The 21800-nt window shown below is 38.7% G+C and overlaps 1 protein-coding gene across 2 annotated transcripts; it reads left to right on the top strand.

Moving 5' to 3' along the window:
- Nucleotides 1-980: 980 nt before the first annotated feature.
- On the top strand, nucleotides 981-21690 carry LOC113098195 (E3 ubiquitin-protein ligase TRIM21-like). Of its 2 annotated transcripts, none has more exons than XM_026263181.1 (8): nucleotides 981-1049; nucleotides 13972-14578; nucleotides 14689-14784; nucleotides 17575-17808; nucleotides 17972-18119; nucleotides 20038-20082; nucleotides 20311-20337; nucleotides 20449-21690. In XM_026263181.1, exons 1-8 carry the CDS (start codon nucleotides 1006-1008, stop codon nucleotides 21012-21014), a joined length of 1767 nt encoding a protein of 588 aa, XP_026118966.1. In that variant the 5' UTR covers nucleotides 981-1005; the 3' UTR covers nucleotides 21015-21690. The 2 variants fall into 2 exon arrangements, with proteins under 2 accessions (XP_026118966.1, XP_026118967.1); XM_026263182.1 differs by lacking the exon at nucleotides 981-1049 and adding an exon at nucleotides 11459-11533.
- The last annotated feature ends 110 nt before the right edge of the window (nucleotides 21691-21800 follow it).

Here is a 21800-nt window from a genome sequence, read left to right as displayed (position 1 = left end):
AAACACTGAATTTCAAGTAAGACTGAAATACTGTAACAACAGCCACTTCTTTACTACTGCTCTCTCTCTGTATATATAGTGGTCAAATATTTGAAGAAAATAATAAATGGGTTGTGGTTATTATCTTTATAATATCCCTTTTAAGTTTTATTTAATGAAAAAGTATCCTTATTAATTTAACTATTATTTATAAGCTCCTTTTTTCCCTTCTTGGGCCTGAAATGGAGGAATTTTGGTCAATATATTGACAATTAAACAAGATTTAGCTAAATGTGCTTTTGCCTAAAACCTTGCCTAACGACCAGTAGGTGGAAGCAAGCCCGTTTTGATAAATGATTTATTGAACCATTCAAATCAAACCAAACGACTCATTTAAAATGGCTGATTCAATTATAAACGAAACAAGCCTGCGTCCCAATTTGCATTGTGTACAATCCATCCTAAATTCTATGTCATATTAGTAATTTCAATACTATTTAGGGCAGATAGGCTGGATAGTATGCACACTGGGAGGCAGGAAAAATGTCTGTCTAAATGGGCGATTGAATACTGGCTCATTCGTTTCTTTCAAAACCTTTTTCAATCAAGGAACGAGACTCCATGTTACTATGCACTTTTGAATATAATTTATTGGCCATTTGTGATAGCGCATATTTCACTAGTTAACGCTTACATATAATTAGCTGAGGTATGGTATGCGTATTTGGCGTGCTGTCCGGGGAAGGGCTCCGAGCTCGGGAATGGCCCGAACCTAGAGTACCCCCGTCTATTTATAAAGTGAACTTGAAGTGAGGAGATGGGGTGGAGGAGGGATGCTGATAAACTGTCAATGGATAGAGGGAAGTCAGCGATATTTATACTATGGGATTGATTACTTGATTATGGTCCACCTGTGTTGATTAGGCTAAGTATCTGACGCGCTCCTCCCGAATCTTATTAATAAATTACATTAAATATTGTGTAAAGATGTGAATGATTTTCCAGTGTTGAAAAACGGTTTACAACATGCAAAGACCTGATTCAGCATGTGCATGGACCCACACACAAAGGTGGACACACTCTGGATCTAATCATCAGTAGGGGTCTAAACATTTCATCCATTGTTATTAAGGACGTAGCACTATCTGATCACTTCTGTATTTTCTTTGATATATTGATCTCTGCTACCACTGAATCTAGATCTGTCTCTGTCAGAAGGAGATGCATAAATGAGAACACAAATGTACTATTTATGGAGGCTATATCTTTAACACCAAGCATTTCTGCAGACTCTTTTGATATTCTCCTTGATTCCTTCAACTCAAAAGTTAAGAATGTTATTGATGATATTGCTCCAATAATAGTCAGTAAGAAAACAAACAGACAGAAATCAGTTTGGAGAAGATCAACAGCAGTTCAGACTATGAAAAGACAATGCAGAAAAGCTGAGCGGATGTGGAGGAAGACGAAACTTGAAATTCACTATAACATCTATAAAGACATCCTTCATGCTTTTAATGTGAAACTAGCCACAGCTAGACAGAACTTCTTCTCAAACATTATAAACTGTCAGGGTTTGGTAAGGGAGGAACTCAAGTGCAGACAGGATTCTCAACACGAAGGGTTTATTTACACAAAGGGGAAAACAAAACCCACGAGGGGGAAAACACTGACTAAGGTAGCTACAAAATAACCAAACAGGACTGGGCTGACAAGCTAAAGACTCTAAACACTAACAATAAACAAACACTCAAGGTAATACAAAGACATCTCAAAGGGGGTTACAAGGATAAACTTCTCACAAGGCTGACCAGTAGGAACACATATGTGGAACAATGAACCGACAAAAAACAGAGCACACTAGGAGATCTAAATAGGGGAACTAATTAAGACAGGACAGGTGACACAGATAGGACAATCACGACAAGACTAGGATAACAAGGGGGGCGGGGCAAGGGAACGAGACAACACAAGCACATGGCCCAAAGACAAGGCCATGTGCTTGTACGCAAAACACGGGTCTGTCATTATACTGCCTCAAGACTAGGGAAAAATCAAGGACACGAGGGCAGAATCATGACATAAACAGTAACTTAAATATCACTCGTACTCTTTTTGCCACTGTTGAGAGACTGACAAACCCCCCAAGTCAGATTCCCACTGATATGCTATCAGACAGCAAATGCAATGAGTTTGCTTCTTTCTTTTCTGAGAAGATGGTGAATGCCTCACTTCTCTCTGGGACATTTCCAAACTCCCTAAAAACTGCAGTTGTAAAGCCCCTCCTGAAAAAGACTAATCTTGATAACACAATTTTGAGAAATTTTAGGCCAATATCTAATCTTCCTTTTATAGGCAAAATTATAGAAAAGGTAGTTTTTAATCAGCTGAACAAATACTTAAACTCAAATGGATACCTGGACAATTTTCAATCTGGTTTCTGACCACATCACAGCACAAAGACAGCACTCATTAAGATAATAAATGATATTCACTTAAATTGTGACTCTGGCAAAATATCGGTGCTGGTATTGCTAGATCTCAGTGCTGCGTTTGACACTGTCGATCATAACATACTACTAGAGAGACTGGAAAACTGGGTCGGGCTTTCTGAGATGGTACTCAAATGGTTCAGATCATACTTAGAAGGGAGAGGCTATTATGTGAGTCTAGGAGAGCATAAGTCTAAGTGGACGTCCATGACATGCAGAGTCCCACAAGGGTCAATTCTTGCACCACTCTTGTTTAGCCTGTATATGCTTCCACTGAGTCAAATAATGAGTGTGAGTGCGCGTTTAGTTTCGGTTTTGGTTTCACTCGCTCCGTGTCCAATAAAACAATCCACGTAATCCGTTTTCTGATTAAATATCTTCCTTTAATCTTGATTGTCAGTTCAATAAAAAAATAAAATTAAAAAAGCAAAATATGATCTTAAATCTTCAATATCACGGATGCGGTAAAGAAAACTGTGCAACTCCACTGTATTCCAAAGAGCGCACTGCCGCAAAGCTTCACAGTCGTGATTCTTAAAGAGCCAGTAAACAATTTTAACATATTACATATTTTTACAGAATATTTATCCAAATGGTAACATAAATAAAGTAAGATTACAAATGAAGCAAATTCAAACAAAAATATTCAAAAACTGAATCTAATCAAAATAGGCTCTTACATTACCGGCCCCTAATTGTTCTCAAACTCTTTGAAACAATTACTTAAATGTATACAGAAGGAGCCATATTATTTTAATATCCAATGTAAATTCTTAAAGTCCAAAGCAACACAAATTTAGGTTCCTATAGACATATTGCCTTCACTACTCATTCTGCCTCCTGCAACAGGCAAAGTTTTGTTATGGGTCTTTCCAAAATGTTGTTTTTTGTTTTAATGCGGACTTGTCGAACGAGACCCTTCTTGTCAGGAATAGTTTCAATAACTCTTGCTAACATCCAGGAATTTCTAGGGGCGGAGTCATCAACTACCAGAACAATGTCTCCAACAGAGAAGTTTCTTCTTGTGTTATTCCACTTTTGTCTCTGTTGTAGTTGTGGCAAATATTCACGACACCAACGTTTCCAAAACAAATCAGAAACATACTGCACCTGTTTCCATTTGCGTCTAGAATACAGGTTGTCTTTGTCAAACAGTCCTGGAGGCAACGATGGTTTTGTCTTGAGTAACAACAAGTGATTTGGAGTCAAAGCTTCCAGATCGTTTACGTCGCTTGATGTTGCTGTTATTGGACGACTGTTAATTATAGCCTCTGCCTCACAGAAAACAGTTTGAAGGCATTCCTCATCAAGAACTTGTTCTCTGATTGTAGCATTAAGGATTTTTCTTATTGAGCGTATCAATCTCTCCCATGCCCCGCCATGGTGAGACCCAGTGGGAGGATTGAAAACCCACTTAATTCCTTGCTGGCTGAGATGGTCCTGAATCTTTTCGTTGTTCCATTTTTCAATGGATTGTCTTAATTCACGCTCGGCAGCTACAAAATTGGTCCCATTGTCTGACCTGATAACTTTCACTTGTCCTCTTCTGGCTACAAATCGACGTATAGCATTTATACAGGAATCAGTATCCAATGAAGAAGCCACTTCGATATGCACTGCACGAATTGCTAAGCAAGTGAAGATAACACCATATTTCTTGACAATGCTTCTTCCACGTTTAACCATGAATGGTCCAAAGTAATCTACACCTACTCTTGTAAAAGGTGGATCATCTGGTAACACCCTGTCTGATGGTAAGTCTGCCATTATTTGCTTTCCTGTTGAGGAATGTAAACGACGACAAATAACACATTGTGCGAGAATTTTTCTGATTGCAGATTTGGCACCTGGTATCCAGTATTTCTGTTGCAGTGCAGAAGTCATGTGATTTCTGCCACTGTGTCCTGTTTTCTCATGAATATTCTGGAGGATTAAGTTGGTGACATGAAGATCCTTTGGAATAATCATAGGACGCTTGCTTTCTTCCGGCATAGCAGCATTGCTAAGTCTTCCACCAACGCGTAAAACTTCACTGTGCAACTGGGGGTTTAACCTGTAAATCGAACTGTTTCTCTTTATGGCTTGCCCACGTTGCAGAGCTGATATCTCCTCAGCAAACTTCTCTCTTTGACAGTACTTCACTATTTCAAGCTCAGCCTCCTCCAAATCATCAACTGAGATGTTACTTCCTTTCCATTTAGCTTTGATGTCTTCCATCCTTTTGTTCACTATCTGCTTGTCGTTACTTGAATTGACTAGAGTCTCTGCAGCAGTAAGTGTCTTTCTCTTTTGTACAAGATCCAACAGCATGGTCTTAAATTTTAGAATCCATGCTACAATGCGCCGAAGCTTTATCCAAGAGGAGGAATGATCCATCAGTTGTCTAACAGAACTGTTATTATGTTGGGTCTGTACTGAATTGACCAACACAGACTTCTTGATCTCTGGATCATCTGCAGATATTATAATTTCTTCCATGCTCTTTGGCCACTCATCTGTGGATTGGTAAAGAAATTTTGGACCTGAGATCCATTTTTCATTTTGCATGAAAGTGTTGACCTTTTGCCCTCTCGAGGCACAATCTGCTGGATTTGAGCCAGTTACAACATGGTTCCACTGTTCGATCTTTGAGGCCTTCAGAATTGTTGTGACTCTGTTCGCCACAAATGTTCTGAATCTTGTGCTTTCATTTCTGAGATATTTAAGTACAGCTGTGCTGTCCGTCCAGAAGACTGAAGGTTTAAGTTTCAGCTGTAACTCTCCTTTTAACATCAGATCCATTTTTGTGGCAACTGTCGCAGCTGTCAGTTCCATTCGTGGAATTGTAGGCCTTTTTAAAGGGGCAACTCTGGACTTCCCCATCATCAGTGCACAGTGCACCTGGTCCTGTTGATTACGTAGAAGAAGATAGCTTGCTGTACCATACGCATCTTCACTCGCATCTGCGAAGTGATGGAGCTGTGCCACAACAGTTTCTCCGAAATCTGCTGGTTTAATGCATCTGCTCACCTTGAACTCTTCAAGCTGATGAAGTCCACTGAGCCAGTCTGTCCACCTTTGTTTTGCTTGCTCTGGAAGATCATCATCCCATCCTATTTTCAGTCTGCATAAATCCTGCAGGATCATCTTTGCTGGTAACACTACAGGTGCAAGAAACCCCAATGGGTCATAGATAGAGCTGACGATTGAGAGCAGTCCTCGTCGAGTGAATGGACGATCTTTAATGACTATTTTGAATTGAAATGTGTCTGACTCGACATTCCAGTGGATGCCCAATGCTCTTTCCATTGGCAGTGTTTCCTGATCAAGATCCAAGTTTTTCACTCCATCAGCCCATTCATTCTTAGGGATAGCTGCCAGCACAGCACGACTGTTGCTTGTCCACTTGACCAGGCGAAAACCTCCTTTGGAACATATTGCTCGCAGACCATGATATAACTCTATGGCTTGTGTCTCAGTGGCTGTGGACTTTAAACAGTCATCTACATAAAAATTTCGAAGAACAGCATCAGCAACATCAGGTTTGAACAGTGTGCCGTGATCTTCAGCACACCTCCTCAAAGCAAAGCTGGCGCAGCTGGGCGAAGAAGTAGCGCCAAATAAGTGGACAACCATTTTATGTTCCACCAAGTCTCCATTATAATCTCCGTGAGGCCACCACAGGAACCTAAGAAGATTTGAATCCTCTTCATGCACGCGAACCTGGTGGAACATAGCTTCCACATCTGCCATAAAGGCGATCCTTTCTTGTCTGAATCTTGTAATGACACCAACAAGATTACTTGTGAGGTTGGGACCTTGTAAAAGTTGTTGGTTCAACGATATCCCTTGATACGATGCCCCACAGTCAAAAACAACCCTCAGTTTGTGCTTGACGGGATGGTACACCCCATGGTGAGGTATGTACCATATTTTGCCATCGGTTTTCTTGTGGTTGTCTTTTGTGAGCTCAACAGCATAATCATTTTGATGAGACTGTTCATGAAAGATGTATACTCTGTGTGGAAATCAGGATTTCTGATGAATTTTCTTTTCAAATTCAGAGCCCGTTGTTCAGCCACCACACGATTATTTGGCATCTGAATAGCCTTGTTCTTCAAAGGCAGGCACAAGCTGTAATGACCATCTACAAGCTTAGCTGACTCAGACATCATTTTCATAAATTGGAGGTCTTCCTTGGACATTTCCACTTGATCATCCTTTTCTGCTTCAGGGAAATCCTGCTTGAATTGCTGTTGCCACAAGTCTTCTAATCTGGCTACTGATATGCGATTCACCGATACTGGAGCACACCTTCCTTTTCTTGTGACATCATTACTATTCCTGAGAGGCCCATTGACTGTCCAGCCCAACTTGGTTCTAACAGCAAAAGGTCCATTGTCTTTACTACTAATAACTTGCCAAGGCTCCATGACTTCAGGCACATTAGCTCCTATTAGTAGTCCAATTTTTGCTTCAATACTAGGGAGACAAACCTCTTTAAGATACGGCCATCTCTCCAAATCCTTTTGCTGTGGAATGTTACTCTTGTGAACTGGAATTGTTTTCTGTGTGAAGACGTCTGGAAGTGGAACAAACTCGTCACCATCTAGACTACTAATCTCCAACCCAGACACTATGTGAGTTTTGACTTGTTTTTCATCTCCCATGGTTTTTAGAAGTATATCAGTCTTTCTTCCATTCACTTTCAGCTCAGACATCAACGCTTCTGTACAAAAAGTATCTGAACTTCCTGGGTCGAGAAAGGCATACGTTTTGACCAGTTGTGTACCTTTAGTAGTCTTAACTTGTACAGGAACAATTGACAAAGTACATTCAGTCTCACAGGTATCTTCCTCTCCACTTGCGTCCTTTTTTGCACAGACTAGTGCACTAGTAACAGACTGTCTTTCACAGCTATCCATTTTGTCTTCCTGAAGACAAGCAGTTTCCTTTGACTTCATATGCAGTATGGTTGGATGTGGCAAAGAACATTCACTGCAGCTCATTCTATCTTTGCATTGTTTGCTCATGTGACCATGCTTTAAACAGCCAAAACACAATCCTTTGGTTCGCAAAAAGTCAATTTTCTCTTGATGTGTCTTGCTTCTCAATCTTTTACAGGATTCCAGATTGTGTTGCAGTACTTTACAAAAAAGACATGGTTTCTTCTGGTTGCTGGCATGTTTATTTTGCGATCTTTGAACTGCAAGTGTGTCATCATCTTCAACCTTTTTGTCAACTGGTACAGCACTAGTCGTGAAGACCCTTTTTGTTACAGCCTTTTTATAAGCGCTTGCTTCTGCTTGTGACTTAGCATGTCCTTTAGCTGCTGAAATATCTTTTATGTCTCCAAACACTGGATGGAGAGAAATCCTTGCCTGCTTATTAATGAAATCAACTAAATCTTTGAACTTCACTCTAGCATTTTGCTTCTCTTGAATATCACATGCCACCGATCGCCATTTTTCTCTTAATTTGAATGGAAGTTTCACCACGATGGCTCTTAGATTTGCTGCATTATCCATCTCTTCCATGTAACTTATATCTGACATTGCATTGCAGCATCCTGACAGAAACAATGAAAAGGAGTGAAGTGCTTCTCCATCTTCAGGTTTGATGGAAGGCCAGTGTAGAGCTTTGCTCATGTATGCGTCTGCAATCTGATACTCATTTCCAAAATGCTCTCTCAGAAGCTGCTTTGCCTTAAGATAGCCTTCTGCTGGATTCATATGTAGACAGCTACGAACCAGTTCCTTAGGCTTTCCAGTCGTGTACTGTTCCATGAAGTACAAACGGTCTTTATCATTATCGGTACGTTCTTCAACGCCATGTTCGAAGGCCCGAATGAACAGCTTATAATCGAGAGGATCTCCTTTGAAAATAGGTATGTCAATTGAAGGAAGCATGGACATTTTTTGATGCTTCACTAAGCACTCAGTGATGCTGGCTTGTCGCTCCATAGCATTACATAATGTACCAACTACGTTTCCCTCTCTACCTGTAGAAGGCTCATTTGGGATGGAGTTATTAGTTGACTGTGGCCTAAGAGGTTGAAAAACATTATCAAGCAGACTTTCCTGTTTCAGTACATCTTCACGAGGTGTTATGCTACCTGTTTCCAGATCCATTCCCTTGTGACTTACTGCTGAAGACCGACAACTTTCATACTGCTTAATAACTTTAATCTTAGCATCTGACACTGCAAGGGCAACTTCTAGCTCAAATTCTTCCCTTTTTGCTTTTAGTTCAGCCTCTTGTCGTTCAATAGCTTGTTTCTTCTTCAATGCAGCATGTTTAACAAGCAGTGCAGCTCTTTCTGCTTCAGCAGATATTCGTGCAGAAGAAGTTGTAGAAGCTGTAGATCTGCCATCTACTGACCCATGTTTCTTATGTTTCTTACTGGAAGTCACTGACACAGAGGAAATGCTATCATCAGGATTCACTTCTAGATCACACTGTATTGCTTGCTCAGCATTTTCTGCAACCTGTTTCATCCACCTGTTGACTGCATTAATAAATCTTTCACATGAGCTGACTCTTGGTTCAAACCATGTATGCTGGTCCTTTGCATAATCTTCATCAGACATGTACTCCTCAACAGCATGATTCAGCTGACAGAAGTCTTTATACAAATGTTTGTACTCAGTTTCCAGTTTAGTTCGAACAATGTCAATATGTGCAGAATCATCCATAAGTTGTTCAATTTCCTTAGATTTACTTGTGAGCTGAGCAAGTTTAGCTTTCCTTGACTGCAAAAGCCTTTGCAATCTTTCTTCCTTTGCTTTCTCCGTCATTTTTATTGGCCTTTTAGCACTAGTGCAATCCTCATTAATCTTCGTATTTTCATCCATTCTTAGTTTAAAGCATCAAAACGAGTGATTAATTGCCCTTATATCATTTGCTGAACTGTGCAGTATCACGTTTAAATTTTTTTTTTTTTTTTTTTTTTTTTTACCTCAGAAATCTTCTCCGCAGAAACTGCGCCATTAGATTGCGGGTAGATAAGGCCGCGCTTCCGAGGTAATCCTATAACGTCCTTTTCCAACGAAACTCCACATAACATGTACTGCAAGATCCACTGTTCCGTAAAACATCCACATATCTTCGTGTCAAACACGTCCTTATCCTTCAGGAGTAAGTTTTCTTTACTAATTGTGAGTGCGCGTTTAGTTTCGGTTTTGGTTTCACTCGCTCCGTGTCCAATAAAACAATCCACGTAATCCGTTTTCTGATTAAATATCTTCCTTTAATCTTGATTGTCAGTTCAATAAAACAAATAAAATTAAAAAAGCAAAATATGATCTTAAATCTTCAATATCACGGATGCGGTAAAGAAAACTGTGCAACTCCACTGTATTCCAAAGAGCGCACTGCCGCAAAGCTTCACAGTCGTGATTCTTAAAGAGCCAGTAAACAATTTTAACATATTACATATTTTTACAGAATATTTATCCAAATGGTAACATAAATAAAGTAAGATTACAAATGAAGCAAATTCAAACAAAAATATTCAAAAACTGAATCTAATCAAAATAGGCTCTTACAATGAGAAAGAACCAAATTGCCTATCACAGCTATGCTGATGATACCCAGATTTACCTAGCCTTATCTCCAAATGACTACAGCCCCATTGACTCCCTCTGCCAATGCATTGATGAAATTAATAATTTGATGTGCCAGAACTTTCTTCAGTTAAACAAGGAAAAAACTGAAGTCATTGCATTTGGAAACAAAGATGAAGTGTTCAAGGTGAATGCATACCTTGACTCTAGGGGTCAAACAACTAAAAATCAAGTCAGGAATCTTGGTATGATTCTGGAGACAGACCTTAGTTTCAGTAGTCATGTCAAAGCAGTAACTAAATCAGCATACTATCATTTAAAAAACATCGCAAGAATTAGATGTTTTGTTTCCAGTCAAGACTTGGAGAAACTTGTTCATGCCTTTATCACCAGCAGGGTGGACTATTGTAATGGGCTCCTCACTGGCCTTCCCAAAAAGACCACTAGACAGCTGTAGGCTCATCCAGAACGCTGCTGCCAGGATTCTGACTAGAACCAGAAAATCTGAGCATATCACACCAGTCCTCAGGTCCTTACATTGGCTTCCAGTTACATTTAGGATTGATTTTAAAGTACTTTTACTCGTATATAAGTCACTAAATGACCTAGGAAGGAAATATATTGCATATATGTTCACTGAATATAAACAGAGCACTCAGATCACTAGGATCAAGTCAGTTAGAAATACCAAGGGTTCACACAAAACAAGGGGAGTCTGCCTTTAGTTACCATGCTGCCCGCAGTTGGAATCAGCTTCCAGAAGAGATCAGATGTGCTAAAACACTAGTCACATTTAAATCTAGACTCAAAACGCATGTTTTTAGCTGTTCATTTGTTGAATGAGCACTGTGCAATGTCCAAACTGATTGCACTGTATTTTCACTGTTTTGTTTTATTATTGTTTTATTATTATTATTTTTATGTAAAATCATTTTCTAACTGTTTTTAAATGTTTTACTTGTTTTATTTTTGTTATTATTTTTCTTCATGATTATTTTACTTTCTTTTATGTAAAGCACTTTGAATTACCATTGTGTACGAAATGTGCTATATAAATAAACTTGCCTTGCCTTGCCTTATGTAAAGATATGAGTCCTACAGCAAACATTTACTATTCAACAATACTTATGAATGAAACAATCAAAAAACTTCTGATCTTATTAATTTTTTTTGTCAGTCATTCTTAGAAATGAGAAGCAAAAATTACTTTCTATTTTCATATTTTTTTGTCACCTACAGTGATATCACACAATGAACTCATATTATGAGACAGCATGTGTTAAAAAAGTATGTGAAAAAATCTTAAAAGCCTTAAAATCTCTAATAATAATAATAATAATAATAATAATAATGATAATAAAGATCTGCACTTTACTGACTGGTTGGATCAGCAACCAGGGGTGTGCTTGGCCTGTTGGTATGCAAACATACCTGTTTCCAGGAGGTCTCCACTTCATAGTGAACGTATGTGCCACATCGTGAGTGGAACAGAAGAGAAGAGCAAAGGACAGACAAGAGGTTTGTTTTTAAATGAGTATGTATGTAGGTGAATTTATCTTTTAGATTGTATTTCCATATACTCATATACTGTACTGAGTGTATATGAAGGTGTTTATGTAAGTTTGGGATCTACTTTATGTAACTGTCCTTTCTGTAGAAGTGATGACATGTTATTTACTGAGATCGTGAGATTCTAGCTATTTTAATAAACACAACATAGTGGTATTATTCATATTTTTGTTAACTTGCTTCTTATAAGAGACATTTGTCAGAAGATTATGGGTGTGTTCACACCTGTCTTGTTTGTTTCGACTGAATCAAACTTGAGATCGTTTCCCTCTTTGGTGTGGATCTTTTAGCCAGGTATGAAAACAGCAATTGCACTCTGGTGCGGACCACACAACCGTACCGAGACCCAGCTGAAGAGGTGGTCTCGGTCCGCTTCCAAACAAAATCTGGTACGGTAAAATGGATGAACAAATGAATGGATCACCTTAAGGATGTGTGGTTTTGTTTACGGTTTCTGGTTCACTTGCAAAAAGGGCTGTGTGAGAGTGAACCACACCCAAAAAATTTATAATATTTGGTCCAGACCAAAGTAAGGGAACTACTGGGCTTTCCTGGTGTGAATACACCCATAATATAAGCATGTGGTTGTACTTTACTGCAAATTTTCCTTTAAGAAGAACTAATTTTTAATGATAAACTAAGAAGATTTCAGAGTATTTTCCAGCTCTTGGTTTTCTTAGAACAGTTTTTACATTATGTTAGGGTAAGAAGGCTGCACCTATACCAGCTTTTTGTATCTGTGTAGCTGGTCTGACTTCATTCCAACATTGTAGTTACTACTTTAGAATAACTGTTCCCTTTTAACGCCAGTTTTAATAGTTGCATTAGGCCATGACTGGGGCAGTCGTGGCCTAATAGATAGAGAGTCAGACTTGTAAGTTCAAGTTCACAGGTTTGAGTTACAGGTCCGGCAGAAATTGTAGGTGGGATGGAATGAATGCACAGTACTCTCTTCCACCATGACTGAAGTGAGACCTTTGAGCAAGGCACCGAACCCCCAACCGTTCTGAGGGTGCCGCAGCAATATGGCTGCCCACTGCTCCATGTGTGTGTGTTCACTGCTGGATGGGTTAAATGCAGAATACAAATTCTGAGTATGGGTCACCATACTTGGCCACTTCACTTACTTGAAATTATTATATACACCACTAGTTACAATTTGGGAATAGTTTTTGAATGATGTCTCTTATGCTCACTGTGGATTATAAAATCTATTTTCAAATTTTATTTATTCCTGTGATGGCAAAGCTGAATTTTCAGAAGTCATTACTTCAATCTTCAGTGTCACACTGTTCCATCGGAAATGTGGTGCTCAAGAAACATTTAGTAGTAGTAGTAGTGGCAGTAGTATAAATGTTGTTTTAACTGTTTAATATTTGTATCACTTGACCACAAACCCAGTCTTAAAATCGCATGGGTATATTTTTAGCAATACCCAACAAAACATTGTATGGGTCAAAATCAACGATTCTTCTTTCATGCCAAAAATCATTAGGATATTAAGCACTGGTGTGGGCTACAAATCAGGAAACTGGTGCAAGTTAATCGCCATTGTCAGTCACAACATTTATTAAAAAAATATATAAAAAATAAATAAAATAAAATAGGCTTTTAAAAATTCATCTTTGTGAGGAAGACTGGCAATAGCTGATCATAAATTCTTTAGACACTGCATAGTACCAAACGACTTTAAACACAGACTGAAAACACTGAGCTCAAATGACATTCAGTAGTGTACGTCACGGGTTGGAAGTCACGGGTTTGACTGCCGTTCCAGAGCACTTTCACGGGTTTAAGGTTGGAAAAACACGGGTTACGGATTGGCTGGAACGCGGCATCATACTAGGCTGAGGCTACCTTTCCTCCACTTCTCCCCAACATGACGTCATTACCAAGTTGCATAAAAAACCCTGTTAATTCCAAAAACGTAAAAAAAAAAGGTCTTTAAGACCATGTTTGAGACATTATAAAAATGATATACATATCTTGAGTGATTTATGTACCCATTAATCGAAAGTGGTGGTTAACCTGCAACATGGCCTTTAATAGCTACAATACTATTTAATACAAATTGAACATCAAATCAGTATATCAGAATGATTTTTTTAAGGATCATATGACATTGAAGACTGGAGTAATGATGCTTTAAACTCTGCTTTGCCATCACAGGAATAAATAACATTTTAAAATATAAGATATTTTGGATCAAATAACTACAGTCTTGGTTAACATAAGAGACATCTTTCATTCTTTAAAATCACAATTATTCCAAATTATATATAATACTAATAATACTACTAATAATAATCCATATAGTGGTTAAGTGGCTGATGTGTTTGAGTGCACCTGTGTATTTTGCGTTTTTCAATCAGTCTGTTTCCTTTCAGATACACAATGTCAGTTCCTGGTGAATTTCTGTCAGAGAAGCAGTTTACCTGTTCTATTTGCTTAGATGTCTTCACCAATCCTGTCTCCATACCCTGCGGCCACAGCTTCTGCTCATCATGCATCACGTCCTACTGGGAGGGTCAGGGGAAAAGCTGCTTCTGTCCTATGTGCAAGGAAAGCTTCCGCAAGCGTCCTGAGCTCCACATCAATCACACGCTCAAAGAGATCACAGAGAAGTTTAAACGGATGGCGGACACTACGATAAGCGCACCTGCAGATTCACCATCCAACTCTCTTTCTGCAGTGAACCCTTTAGCGCAGAACAGACCAGTAGAGCTGCCCAGAGGCCTCCTACCAGAAATGAGAACCCGCTTCCAAAGTACATCATCCACCCATGATGCTCATTCTCTCCCTCCTGCCAAGACACCTAAGCAAAACTTAAGTGTGAGTGGAACAGGTTCCAATGGGCCACAGTGTCCCATACATGGGCATAGTTTGGAGCTACTCTGCAGGACTGACCAGACATGCATTTGTATAACATGTGCAGAGAAGGAACATTATGGGCATTCTGTGATAGATGCCAAAAGAGAGATGAATATTAAGAAGGTTAGTGTACGTATAATGCACATGAATAAGAAGTAAATTCAATGTAGGACTAAAGGAAAATGTTTATGTATGTGTTGCATCTGTATTAACAATTTGTATCTCTGCTTAAGTCCCAGTTGCGCATCTTGGAGGTGGAGGTACAAGGATTGATTACAGTCAGAGAGAGGAAGATAGAGGAGATCCAAACATCACTTGCAGAAATTCAAGTATGTATTTAACATTTTAAAGGAATAGCTCCAACACACTCACCTGATAATTAGTAGCTATTTTATGTTTGAGTAAATTGATAGCTAAGTTGACTGAATTCATTCAATCTCATTTGTATGTTTTCATACAATCTGCTTTCAAGCCCCACTGATGAGTGTATAGGGTTGGGGTTACCGGTAGACCTTCATGCTTACTTTTAAATGTTAATAAACTGTTATGATTCACAGTATATGAATTCATACAAAATCACGTTTTCTCATGAGCTTGGGTTGGTATTTCACACAAAATAAAAATAAAAATTAATTTAATTGTAATTTAATTGGAATTTTTGAAGAATCTTCATACAGCTATTATTGTTATTAAGCTCTACAAATTGGGGGGGGGGGATAAAAAAAAATTTTTGTTCACCCAAAAATGAAAATTCTGGCATTATTTACTTACCCTCAAATCTGTTGATCCTAGCCATTGACTTCCATTATATATATTTTTCCCTTTAGCAAAATGCACAAAATTGGCAAAACAGTTCTATTGAATAGTGTAGCAATGTATGAAGAAGCTCAGATTACACAGAAGAAAATGACAAATCCCAAACTTCCCAACTGAGCAGGTGACTGGGGCTTGCAGGGGACTGCTGTGGCAGCTGTGGCCTAATTGTTAGAGAGTTGGACCTGTGACCTTCAGTGCTACCAGGAGTTGTAGGTGGAGGGAGTAAATGAACAGCGGTCTCTTCCACCCTCAATACCCATGGCTGAAGTACCCTTGAGCAATGCACTGAACCCCCAGTTGCTCCCTAGGCACTGTATATGTAGCTGCCCACTGCTCCGGGTGTGTGTTCATGGTTTGTTCATTTCTCACTGCAGTGTGTGTGCACTTGGATGGGTTAAATGCAAAGCACCAATTCCATGTATGGGTTACAATACTTAGTAAATGTCACGACTTTCACTTTCAGTCGCTACCACACCAAGAAGTGAAAAGTTTCCACTTCAAGGTCTACAATTTTCTCGTGGCGGGAGCTCTGGACTAGAGTATGGTCTCAACAACCTCAGTTAAGAGACCAGATGCTAATAGCTATGCCCCCTCAGGGGCCACACCCACAGCTTCCATAACTCTGGGCGGGGGTGAATTATGGTGCCCCCCACCTGAGAGAGGAGGTCTCTCCTGACCGGAATCTCCAGCGGAGAGCTGTCAAGACGAGACACAAGGTCCGAGAACCATACTCAAGCTGGCCAGAACAGGGCTACTAGCAGAAGACAGACCCAATCTCAGTGTACTCTCTCCAGAACTCCTGGGAGCAGAATGATGGGCATCTATGGCATCCAACAGAAGCAGAGCTGAATGCATGAGGGAGAACCAGAGTTGACAGTGTGTACTATCCTGCAATGCAAACAGATCCACTCCATTCCCCGGGCTTCAGCTGCTGTCTTGACAGGACGTCTGCTCCGTGATTGAGGTGCCCAGGGATGTACACTCAGGGAGAGGAGTTTTTCCTAGGCCCACATGAGGATCTGTGTTCCCCCTTAGAGGAAATCCATTGGTCCTGAACCACCACTCCAAGGGATTCATGTAAAGCAGGCCAAAAGGTATCATGTTGGACGCAGCTGCCATCAGACCAAACAGTCTCTGAAATGGTTTGACAGTAAACCTTGAGTGACCTTCTCGAGTGAGAGTGACAGGCTGAACGGAAGAACCCAATACTGGTATGCTTCACCCCTGAAAGAAAGCAATAGTATAGAGAGAGAGAGAGAGAGAGAGAGAGAGAGAGAGAGGGAGAGAGAGAGAGAGAGATTAGGAACACATTCTATGGCCTCCTTCCTCAAGAGAATGTTCACTTCTTACTCCAATACCAGATCCTGCTCGGTGCCCACTAGTGTGGACATGATCCATTGAAATGAGGCAGGCAAGAACCACTTCTGGCATCGCCCCATATCCCTTCACACTCAGCCCCACTCAGAATAATTTGTGGCTGTCGGGCTGAAGAGTCAGGATGAATATGGTTTATCCCACAATCTCTACTATTTGTGTGGATATTGGGGAAAAACAGAAGGCCCCGCATGTAGCGCTCATCCAGTTTGGTCTTGGGATGAGTGTCTTGCTTCTTGGCTGGCAATTCGAAGTTTAATTTGGCTACAGTGCAAGTCACAACCTCCACAAGCTTCTCCCATGCGAAAGACTGTGGTGGCGAGTCCATAGTCTCCTCCGTGTCGACTTTCATCACAGTAAATTCCTTGTAGGTAGATAGATGAAGCACCTGGCACTCTCTCTGGGGAGAAGAAACCGCATTGCGTGCTTCCGAGCCCTGAGGGAGGGAGCCATGGATCTAATGGGTGAGGACTGAGAAAAGGACAAGCCCGTTTCGGATCCCTCTGCTAAATCCACTTGCGATCCTCACAGTAGCCTCTGCTGTGCCTTGGCTGCAGAAAGACCGGGCTTAGTGGGATTCCATCTCCTAGAGGGCGTATTTGGCCAATTTCATCAAAGACGGCCAGGCGGGAGTGGAGCACTCGGAGTAGGACAAGCTCACAATCAAGCTGATTTGAAATGTGGTCCACTCACCACTGAGTTTTATTTACACTTTGGCATTTTTCTCGCTCTCTATACAGAGGAATACTGACTGACCGAGTGCTTTTGCAGACACACACACACACACACCACAGATACACCTTAGTTGCTCACATCATACCTTTTATTTCCATAGAAAAATGGGTTTGAAAAAACGTGGTTTCCTCATTCCCTTAATTATCCTAATTATTTGCTATATTTTGTCCATCGTCTCATTTGTATGCTTTAAGGTAAAAGCAGACCAAGAGAAAGCAGGTACTGTGAGTATGTTTGCTGAGTTAATGAAAGCTGTTGAGAAGTCCCAGGCTGAACTTCTGGAGGTGGTGGAGATGGGACAGCGTGCTGCAGAACTTCGCTCTCAGGCCTTCATACGTGACCTGCAGATGGAGATCTCTGAACTTAGAAATAGATTTAGCAACATCAATCAGTTGGCCCAGTCCAAAGATCATGTTTCCTTCTTCAAGGTAAAGCCAGACTTAAACTGTTTTAATTATTGATATTTGAGAAATTGTCCCATGTATTCACCTTAAATAACTTAACTTGTCAAAAGCCAATTGTTTGTTTTATATTTATTACCCTGAAATATACTGTATACAGTATTTAATTAATGTATCGCTGTTTTTTTAGACATATCCAGCCTACAGTACTTTACCTGAGACAAAGAGCTGGGCAGAAGTGGTCTTGACCCCTGACCCCAGTGCAGGAGTAGTGCTGAGAAATGTCACTCAGATGGCGGAGGAGGTTCAGGAAGCATTAAGAAAACTATCTGCGATCTGTAAGACAATGTTCCTTCATAAACTGCTATTTAACCGATCATTTACCTATACACTTTCATTGCAGTTCCAAACCCAAATGACTTTTATTTTTCTTTAGACTGTAAAGTGCATAACAATTGAATTTTATTTTTCATATATTCCTTAAAATTTATGATTATTTTTTAATGTGTTTGAAAATTGTAAATGTAAACAAAATGACATCATCCTTGACTGAAGAGCATTTCAGAAACGTTTTTGTATTAGTATTGATACGTATTATTTGTTTAAAATCAAGGAGATTTGATATTTATTATTATTATTATTATTATTGGTTTGGTACTATTTTCAATTCTCTTAGTACAAAACTATATACTGATCACATTTGTAATACCACTAGTCATTCTTTTAAAACCTGATCTCATGATTTCATTGTAGTTGCACATATTTTCATTCCACATAATAATTGTGATATGTATTGCGAAAACACAACACTCTTCTTTTAATTTAGTACTTTTAACAATCAATTGCAATTGAAATTGAAATCAAAAGACCGTAGGATTATGTTTTATACAGCTAAAGCATAATAGGAGGGTTACATTACAGTAACATGCCCTTACACACCAAATGTCTGTCTTTATACACTATATCCTCCTGAGACACACAAAAAAGTTTTTTGAATTTAGTTTTTTTATTTCATGTCATCACGTTGTTTAGAGCATAAGAAACAAAATTTTTTTTTTTTTTATCGCGGCAGTGGTGCAGAGCATTATTATTTTTATTTTTTAACTGTTCGTGATGCCCCCCTATCTATCATGAAAAAATGCTGGCCCAGGCGGTTGCCCGGTTCGCCCGTGCCAAAAACAGCTACTGGTGACATTCCATAGGGCTAATGGGTTTTATACTGTACAAACTGTATATTCTAGCCTACTACACTACTCCTAAACCTACCCTTCAAAAATTCTGGGTTTTTCTCATAGAAAATTTTAAAATCTCCCACAAGAACAAGGATTTCAGATATTGCCATTTTTGTGGGGACTTTTGTCCCCAATAACATAGGGTTTACCTGAACCACTCAGTCACACAGACTTTCAAAATAGTGGTTATCATCTATAATAAATCACGTATAGTGTAAGAAAAAAAACAAAAAAACATTACATTTCTTTATCCCTAAATTGCAAACAAGTTCATTAGAAGGTATATCTATTGAATCTATATCTGTACCAAATGATTCACTGATTAACCATTAAGATGAGTCAGATTAAATAATAGAAAAATTTATTAAACTGAAGACAAAGACGACATGCAAATTAAGTTTGATAGTAAGAGCTTTATGAAAAGTAGTTATTAAGAATTATACATTTATATAGATGACAAAAATTATTTTGTGTAGTGAAAATGATATTTTGTGATTGTGTGTATTGTACTAAGACAATTGAAAATACGCTAAAATATTTTGAGGGAAAAACTGCACTTTTGATGATCTGTTGTGATATTAGTACTACGAGTTTTGAAAATGTAACAGCTGCTTGTGAAAATAGTACAAAACCAAAAAAAAAAAAAAAACTCGAAAAAAACTGTAACACTTTAGTATAGGGTTAAATTCTCACTAATAACTAGTTGCTTATTAGCATGCCTATTATTAACATATTGGTTGTTTATTAGTGCTTATAAAGTACATATACTGCATGACATCCACAATCCTACCCAATACCCTAAACTTAACAACTATCTTATAAACTATTAATAAGCAGCAAATTAGCAGTTAATTGAGGCAAAAGTCAAAGGTAATGGTTAGTTAATAGTGAGAACTGGATCTTAAAACTAAATCTGTAAAAGACTTGAAAGATTTGTGAAAAACTCTGTTAAGACCAGATTTTTGATCTTTACATGTCACTGTGTTCTCAGTCATGTTTATGGTATGTATTGTTTTGCTGTCAGGTTTGCGCCCTTCCACAGGAAACCCACAGGAAATATATCAACAAAGTACGTTTTTTATCCTCCTTTTTTCCGACTAGTACAGTTTTAGCTTCCCAACAGTTTCAGTGCTGGGGGCACAGTGCTTTTTTCTTTTGACTGGTATTGTGTATGATTGGAGTGACTCTATACAGTCTTGTACAAAGCCATTTAATTCTGCATTTTTGTTAATTTATTATTATTATTATTATTTTCATTTTAAAAGTAATATTTTTTTCTGCTTTCTTATACCTGTAGAAGTATGGAAAGTGCAGGAATATGCAAGTATGAGATCATTTTACATTATTAGATATTTCAAATATTTGTTATGTCACCTTTTTCATTTGTATGTTTGCAAACATATTGTTTTCAATTCTGTCCTGTTTCTCTCCTCAGTGGACGTGACCCTAGATCGAGACTCAGCCCATCCGCGTCTGATTATCTCTGATGATGGTAAACAGGTGCACTGCAGTGACCGCTACCAGACGGTGCCAGACACAATTGAACGGTTTGACCGTGTTGTGTGTGTACTTGGCCACCAAGGTATTAGCTCTGGCTGCCATTACTGGGAGGTTGTTGTGGGTGAGAAGACGGACTGGGATTTGGGCATTGCTAGGTGCTCCATCGGCAGGAAAGGAAAAATAGTTGCAAACCCAGCTAATGGATTTTGGTTTCTAAGTCTACGAGACAAGCATGAATATGTCTTCCGCACAGAACCATCAATGCCTATAGTTGTAAACCCAAAACCACAGCACATTGGCGTGTATGTGGACTATGAAAAAGGTCAATTGTCCTTTTATAATGCAGATACAAAGTCACTGATATTTACATTCACAGACTCCTTTGCAGAGACTTTATATCCTTTTTTCAGCCCATGCACAAACAAATCTGGCAAAAATGAGGCCCCGCTTATCATATGTCCTGCCTATCCAGCGAACCCAAGCTGGCATACTGAAAAATGAAATAATACTGGGATAGAACCAAAAATAAAGCTCACAGGGTTTGTTTACTTTATTATTTAATTCCAAAGGATGAAAAGTAATATGGTTTTAAATACAATCTATGAGATCATTCATTGGCTAAATGTTTTTTATATATATATTCAACAAAACATAAACAGCTAATCCTTATAGACTATACCTTATAGAATATATTATGATATACCTAAAACAATAAGACTTATATAGGGGAAATTATTAGCAAGGTTTGAAAGTTGGGATTTAATTTGACAATGAACACAAGATTGGATGGTGATGGAGATCTGATTGTAAAACAAATAACCTCTCATTAGTATTAAGCTTGACCAAGCATAAAAATGTATAATGTTCAAATATGTGTTCTGTACATTATAGTAAAACAAAAATAAATGTGAATACAAAATACTGAGTCCATATTATGAGATTATGGTCCTTTAAGTCAAACCAGAGACCAAAAGGTCTTTAAAAGAATTTGCACTGCAACTTTTGTAAGTTAGGGACTAGGGAGTAACTGTTGCTTTAAAGGTACAGCTCACCCATGAAGGTTCAGAAAGCTCTCAGATTTCTTAAAAAATATCTTCATTAGTTTTCCAGAGATGAACGAAGGTCTAATGGATTTGGAAAGACAAGATTACATATGCAATTGTGACTAATAATAATTATAATAACAATAAAATAATTTGACCTTTTACCATAATTGCAACTTTACATTTCTAAATATTTTTTTGTAAAGGCAGCTATATTTCAAAACTGCAACTTCTTTGTTGGCTT

Source organism: Carassius auratus, unplaced genomic scaffold, assembly GCF_003368295.1.
Source record: "Carassius auratus strain Wakin unplaced genomic scaffold, ASM336829v1 scaf_tig00216437, whole genome shotgun sequence".
In the NCBI taxonomy this organism is placed as follows: domain Eukaryota; kingdom Metazoa; phylum Chordata; class Actinopteri; order Cypriniformes; family Cyprinidae; genus Carassius; species Carassius auratus.
The sequence above is the reverse complement of the archived record's forward strand: the minus strand, read 5'-3'. Positions and strand labels throughout refer to the sequence as shown.

What these genes read in the sequence shown, in the direction of transcription:
- LOC113098195 (XM_026263181.1), top strand. Translation starts at nt 1,006, where the DNA reads ATGCAAAGACCTGATTCAGCATGTGCATGGACCCACACACAAAG. An exon ending in GAGAGATGAATATTAAGAAG is followed by an intron (nt 14,579 to 14,688) that starts GTTAGTGTACGT and finishes TCTCTGCTTAAG; the next exon opens with TCCCAGTTGCGCATCTTGGA. An exon ending in AAGAAAACTATCTGCGATCT is followed by an intron (nt 18,120 to 20,037) that starts GTAAGACAATGT and finishes TTTTGCTGTCAG; the next exon opens with GTTTGCGCCCTTCCACAGGA.